The 7,468-nt window shown below is 34.6% G+C and overlaps 1 protein-coding gene across 10 annotated transcripts in view; it reads left to right on the top strand.

Annotated features, from left to right (window-relative positions):
• Nucleotides 1–7,468, top strand: part of MLIP (muscular LMNA interacting protein) — a 268,127-nt gene that overhangs the window by 108,943 nt on the left and 151,716 nt on the right. For 8 of the 10 annotated variants that reach the window (XM_017872849.1, XM_017872833.1, XM_017872802.1 and 5 more), the window contains exon 2: nt 5,662–5,817. The exons of the other annotated variants lie outside the window; for them this stretch is intronic. In XM_017872849.1, coding sequence (XP_017728338.1) covers nt 5,662–5,817 — 156 coding nt within the window. The remainder of the gene's footprint in view (nt 1–5,661; nt 5,818–7,468) is intronic. 10 annotated transcript variants of the gene reach the window in all.

The following is a 7,468-nucleotide window of genomic DNA, read 5'->3' as shown; positions in this document are numbered from 1 at the left end:
AAAAAAAAAAAAAAAAAAAAAAAAAAAAAAAAAAAAAAAAAAGAAGACAAATGTGGGGAAATAATGTGGGAAGAATCAGTAGATTTAAATCATGGTAGAGTTAGAAAACGTTAGAGTTGGACTAAGGGGATGGTATGGAGAAATAGAAAGTGATGGTCAGAGAATGAAGAAACAAATTATGGAAGGTTTGCAGCTCTTCGGCTAGGCTAGGGATATGAGACGCAAGGAAGAGTAGAGGTCAAGGAATTACAATATTATAAAAATTATCCATTGGGTTATAATACTGGGTATTATACAAAGCATTGGGTTAAGAAGAGTCGCATTGAGCCAGAAACTGAATCTTTAAGGAAAGAAGTATTTAATATGGGTGTGGGAAGATAACTGCAACTAAAAGAGATTGTGAAGGGTATAGACTGATGACATGAGATTCAAAGCTGGAAGTTTTTAGGCAAGAGAGAAGAATAGTCTGAAAGCAGTGAAGATAAGCAAGGAGGCCACCTCTTTTACTTCCAGGCCCAGTGGTGCAGGAGTGTGAGAGAAAACATTTATCATTGAAATAGAGTCATTCAGAGAGAACCATGTTTTAGTTATAACTAGAAAGTGAAGGGAGTATTTTGAAAATAAGATACAGATACGTAAGATTTTTTTAAATTGCTCACTGAATTCCAGAAGGTATACAGTGAAAAGATTTCGAGAGTTGGAGCAGGGTGCAAGATGGGAACAAAACTAGGAATGTGCATAGTGTACAGGAATTGAGGGCTGACACAGAGCCCAGGGTTTCTCATGGGCACTGACACGAACTGAGTTAAAAGGCATGCTCATAAGGGCATAAGGTCTGAGCGGTTCAAGGCATAGAAAGGTGGCAGGGCTTGAAGGGAGAAGGAGTGAGGGACTTGCCAGGACATGTTATATTTCTTCTTACATAGGAATGGAGGTGGCAAGGCAGTGTTACTCTGATTAGAAGGGACTGATTTTAACATGAAAATTAACTATTCAAAAGTGATTGCTCAATAAAGCAAAGAATAGGTTTTTTTGAAAGATAAATTTGACAAATCTTTAGCTAGACAAATAAATATAATCAGAGAATAAAAGGGAGACATTATAATTTATACCACAGAAATACAAAGGATCATAAAACACTACTGTAAATAATTACATACCAACAAATTGAATAAGCTGCCAGAAATGGATAAACTCTTGGACACATACCTACCGAGAATGAATTATGAAGAATAGAAAATCTGAACAGAATAATCATGAGTAAGAAAGTTGAATCAGCAATAAAATATCTCCCATCGAAGAAAGGCCCAGACCTGATGGCTTCACTGCTGAATCCTACCAAATATTTAAAGAAGAACTAAGACCAATTCTCCTCTAACTATTCCAAAAATATTAAGGAGGAGGGAATACTTCCAACCTCATTGTATGAGACTAGCATTACCCTGATGCTAAAACCAGACAATAACGCAACAAGAAAAGAAAATTACAGGCCAATATCCCTGATGAACATGTATGCAAAAATTTCAACAAAGTGCTTGTAAACTGAATTCAAGAGCACATTAAAAAGATTATTTACCAAGATCAAGTGGTTTTATCTCAGGGAGGCAAGGATGGTTCAACAAAATATGCAAATCCATAAATCTGATACATCACATTACCTGAATTAAAAACATAAAATGTATGATTATTTCAATAGATGCAGAAAAAGCATTTGGCAAAATTTCATATTCCTTCATGATAAAAACTCTCAACGCATTAAGTATAGACAGAATGCACCTCAACATGATAAAGGACCTATATGACAAATCCATAACTAACATATTGAATGGGGAAAAGCTGAAAGGTTTTACTGTAAGATTTGGAAAAAGACAAGGATGCCACTCTCACTATTTCTATTCTGCCTAGGACTGGAAGTCATAGCCAGAGCAATTAGGCAAAAGAGAAAGAGATAAAAGTTTGGCATCCAATTTGGAAAGGAAGCAGTTAAATTGACCTTGTTCGCAGATGACAGAATCTTATATATAAAACATTTTAGACTCCACCAAAAACTGTTAGCTCTAATAAGTGAATTCAATAAAGTTTCAGGATACAAAATTAACATGCATAAATCAGGAGTGTATCTAGCAGTCATCTATCTGTAAAAGAAATGAAGAATACAATCCCATTTACAATAGCTACAAAAAATAAAATCCATAGCAATACAGTTAACTAAAGAGGGAAAGATCTCTGCACTGAAAACTGTAAATCATTGATGAAAGAAATTGAGAAAGACAGAAGTAAATGGAAAGATATACTGTGTTCATGAATTGGAATAATAAATGTTGTTAAAATGCCTCTAACACCCAAAGTGATCTACAGATTCAATGCAACTCCTATCAAAATACCAATGACATTCTTCACAGAATTAAAACATCATAAAATTCTTATGAAACTACACAAGAGCCTGAATAACCAAAGCAATTTGAGCAAAAAGAACAAAACTGAAGGGATCACACTGCCTGAATTCACAGTATACTACTACAAAGCTATAGTAACCAAAATAGCATGATGCTGGCATAAAAACCAACACATGGACCAATGGAACTGAGCATTCCAGCTGAGAGTCCAGAAATAAATCCACACACTTACAGCCAGCTGATGTTTGATAAAGGTGCCAAGAACACACGATGGGGAAAAGTCAGTCTCTTCAATAAGTGGTATTGGGAAAACGGATATCCACATGCATAAGAATGAAACTGGACCTCTGTCATTAACCATATGCAAAACCTTTTAAAGACTTAAATGTAAGACCAGAAACTATGAAACTGCTAGAAGAAAACATAGCGGGAAAATTCTATGACATTGGTCTGGTCAATAATTTTTTGGATATGACTTCAAAAGTATAGGTAAAAGTAGACAAATAGGATTTTAGCAAATTAAAAAGCTTCTGCACAGCAAGGGAAACAATCAACAGAGTGAGGAGATAACCTACAGAATGGGAGAAAATATTTGTAAATTATACATCTAATAAAGGGTTAGTAACCAAAAAATACAAACAAAATCTCAAACAACTCAATAGCAAGAAAACAATCCAATTAAAAAATGGGCAATACATCTGAATAGACATAGCTCAAAAGAAGACACGCAAATGGCCACCAGGTATATGCCAATCGGTATGAATGAAAATGATGCTCATAACGAAAAAGATGCTCATTGTTACTAATCATCAGGGAAATGCCAATAAAAATAATGAGATATTACCTCCCTCTTAGTAGAATGACTGTTATCAGAAAAACAAAGCGCAAGTGTTGGTGAGAATATAAGAAAAGGGAACACTTACACACAGTTGGTGAGAGTGTTCATTGGTACATTCATTGTGAAAATGTTATGGAGGTTCCTCAAAATATTAAAAATACAACTACCATATGATCTAGCAATCCCATTACTGGGCACATAGCCAAAGGAAATAAAATAAGTATATGGAAGAGATATCTGCAGCAGTATCCACAGTACCTAAGATATGGAATTAAACTAGGTTTCTATCAATGGATGAATGGATAGAGAAAATGTAGTACATATACACAATGGAATACTATTCAGCTATAAAAAGAATGGAATTCTGTCATTTTCAGCAACACAGATGAACATGGAGGATGTTATGTTAAGTAGAATAAGCCAGTTGTAGTTGTAGAAAGACAAATACTGCATGATCTCACTCATGTGTAGAATTTTAAAAAGTTGATTTAATAGAAGTAACGAGTAAAATAGTGGTTGCCAGAGGCTGTGGTCGGTAAGAGGGAGGGGGCTTGAGTGGATGTTGGTTAAAATATATATAATTACAGTTAGATAGAAGAAATAAGTTCACAAGATCTGTTGTACAGCATGGTGACTATAGTTAATGACAATATATTGTATTCTTGAAAAATGCAAAGATAATAGATGTTAAGTGTTCTCACCACAAAAATGTTAATTACGTGAGGAACTGTATTAATGAACTAGATTTAACTATTCCAAAAATATATATATTTCAAAACATCATGTTGTACATGAGAAATACATACAATTTTCTCTGCAACAAAAGTGGTTCTTATCACCTTCCCACTCTTTCCATTTCCACCACTTTACCACGTTTGTGAGCTCTTCCATATGTTAGTCTATTTTCTCCAGTCTCAAAGGAGACCACGTTCCTCTTGTTGTTGCTGTAACTTATTTCACCTTCTTTCTTCAGGGTTTTGCTCCCCTTTCCTTCTCTACTCTCACCCATCCCGTAGTATATAGATATGTCCAAGTTTATTATAAGACAAACAAAAGCACCCTGTTGACTCTAATTTGCTCTCTAATTACTCTCAACCTCTCTTTTTACTTCTCATGTAAACTTCTTAAAAGAGAAATCTACAGTACTATCTTCTCTTTCTCCCTTTCCATTTGGTCCTCAACTTATGCTTTTGGCTTTTTATTCTTGAGTCTAGGTTTGTGACTTTTTTTCTGAGACAGAGTCTCTCTCTGTGGCCCAGGCTGGAGTGCAGTGTGGCAATCTCAGCTCACTGCAAGCTCCGCCTACCGGGTTGACGCCATTCTCCTGCCTCAGCCTCCTGAGTAGCTGGGGCTACAGGCGCCCGCCACCACGCCCGGCTAATTTTTTTGTATTTTTAATAGAAACAGGGTTTCACAATGTTAGCCAGGCTGGTATCAAACTCCTGATCTCAGGTGATCTGCCCGCCTCAGCCTCCCAAAGTGCTGGGATTACAGGCGTGAGCTCCCGCGCCTGACCGCTTGTGACTTTTAAAACTAGATTTCATCTATCTACAATTCTAATAGGACTATGTCATTTTTCAATCAACAATTTCAACCGAACAAAATCCAAGCTTGATACACTCTTCGCTGCTGCTGCTTTCGATGCTTCCACTTATCTCCTTTTCTCAGCTTGGGATCTCCCTAGCCTCCTCTTCACCTGGACTTAAATTTTAGGTGCTGCCTATTATGAAGCTTCCTGGGTTGGGTAGACACCCTGCATCACTGTTCCTTTAGTAGTCTGTGCATGTCTTTTTTCTGCTTGTGAGTAGTCTACTGTTCCCTGTTCACCGTTTTTTTTTCCTGCCTCCTGAGTACCTGTCACACAGCAAATGCTTCATACAATTATTTTTGAGTAAGTTAAGAATAAATGAAGGAGAAGGTATATCTTTAAGAGTAGCATTGGTATTCTGATAGGCCTACTTTCTACTTTAAATTTGTATTTTGGCATTTTTGTTAATGATAAATGTGGGCATTTTCTTGCATGCTTATTGATTATGAGGTAATAAATTGAATGTGCTAACCCAGGGTTAAATGGATGAAAGCCAGTTTTGAAACAGAACAGATGATGAGTTTGTGTTGACCCCACTGAGGCAGAGATGCTCTGTGAGATTCCAGCTGATCAGCTTGCCAACCTGCTGTTTTATGCCATCCCCTACAACAGGATCTTCCCGGGGTGGTATTGTTTTCTCCGGTAAATAGTATCATAAAAAAATGTTCTGATTCATTATGATTATTTTTATAGGTGTTTACTTTGGCAGCCACATACATGATCACAGAACAATAGGCAATTCATCAAAATAAATGAGATAAATATCATGTAATATGGAGAATAAAGTCAAGATAAACCTTTAACAAGGTCAAAAGTCTAATTAACTACATGTCTCATAGGTCTCTGCTGGTGGTTCTGAAGCCAAACCTTTGATCTTCACATTTGTCCCCACTGTCAGAAGACTACCAACCCATACTCAGTTGGCTGACACCTCTAAATTCCTTGTTAAAATTCCAGAAGAATCAAGTGATAAGAGTCCAGAAACTGTAAATAGGGTAGGATTATTTTTATTCTTTTTTTATTTCAAACAATTATATTAAATTTTCAATAATGATGACTTGGAAATTTGTATATATTTCCTGTGCTTAAATTAAGGTGACTGTGACTCTAAGTTTGACTAAAAAATATATAATAATGCAACAGAAGCATAAATGTTATCAAATTGCATGTTCTGTCTAATGCATTATCTTCAATTTTTTTCAGTTTGACATTCTATTGTTTGCTATTAACATGACAAATTCTGCCTACTGGCACCTTCTCTCAAATGTTTTTTAAGAAAATAAAACAAAATGTAAAATATTTAAATTTATCTCAAAAGAAAATATAAGACAAAACAGTGAGATGTTATTATTTACAGGTAATAAATTAGAAACATTAAAAAATGTAATACCTGATGTTGGGAGAGTTGTGGAAATAGTGGCATGCTTACATTTTCCTGCTGGTTTTGTGAATTTATACAATTTTGGTGGAAATCCTTTATCTACTGTTATAAAACTGTTCATAACCTTTCAATAATCTAACTCCTTGAAAAGCATCCCAAGAAAATATTACAAAAGAAGAAAAATGTTATGTAGGAAAATAATTAGAGAAAATTTAAAAGCCTAATATCTAACAATCAGAAAATTGAGAATGTAATAATATATCACTTTGACAAAGTTATGCTGATGGTAATTAGATAATTCCATGGAAAATGTTAACCTTACAATATTAGGTGATATAATATTGTGTTCATATCTTGACTGTACCTATCTAAAATGAAACCAGGACTGGAAGTGAAATTAAACAAATTTTAAAAACTTGAAAATAACTTGTGTTAGAATAATAAAATTTTGAGTAAAAATGTTTTTCTCTTTAAAATGTATTTTAACATTGCTTACTTATAAATAAAATGAGATGGGGCAACTTTGTGTTATTCTTGACACAATTAGAAAGGGATAAAATAATCAGATTCACCTTGTCTGCAAGGAAACATCTTATCTAGAAAGTAGTAATATTTCCATGATCCTGGGGTTTTCAATGCTGCTATCTTCTTTCAAAGACTAATAGGGCCATGAATACTATATATGGCACTTCTAGATAGTTTATTTCCTACAGCACTCATTTACATAATATTAATGAGATCCTTTGTAATTAGGGCCTATGAGTGGTGTGAAACTGTAGCTACATAAACCAACCTTGGTTGCAAGCCTCCAGAGCTTCCTAAGATGATAATATTTATCTGCTGATTGCAATGATATATATACAACTGCATCTTTAAAAGATTAAAGATTTTTTCACCCTATCTTTTAGACAGTTCAACATTAAAATAGTGTAATTCCTCATTCATTTTTATTCTTAGCAACTGTTTACTGGACATATGTTGTTCTCTTGGTGATTGGATTCCAACTGAATAAAGACAATTCATATAGCTTACTTGTTATGGGGAAGGCAGGCAATAAAAAAATGAAAAGTGTGTAATAAAATCCCATATAGTGATAAATACAATGAAAAAAAATCAGAGTAAATAGGGAAAGATGGGCAGAGAAATTTTAATCAGAGGCAATTTGCGTTTTATTCTGACTATATCATCATTATCAGTTGAATAAAGTGGGATGGGTGTATAAAATCAACTTTTTAGTTATATTTAATCAGTGATTCGACTTCTGT

This window comes from Rhinopithecus bieti, unplaced genomic scaffold, assembly GCF_001698545.2.
Source record: "Rhinopithecus bieti isolate Rb0 unplaced genomic scaffold, ASM169854v2 scaffold_1304, whole genome shotgun sequence".
NCBI lineage: Eukaryota > Metazoa > Chordata > Mammalia > Primates > Cercopithecidae > Rhinopithecus > Rhinopithecus bieti.
Note: the sequence above shows the minus strand (reverse complement) of the source record. Positions and strands in the feature narration are given on the sequence as shown.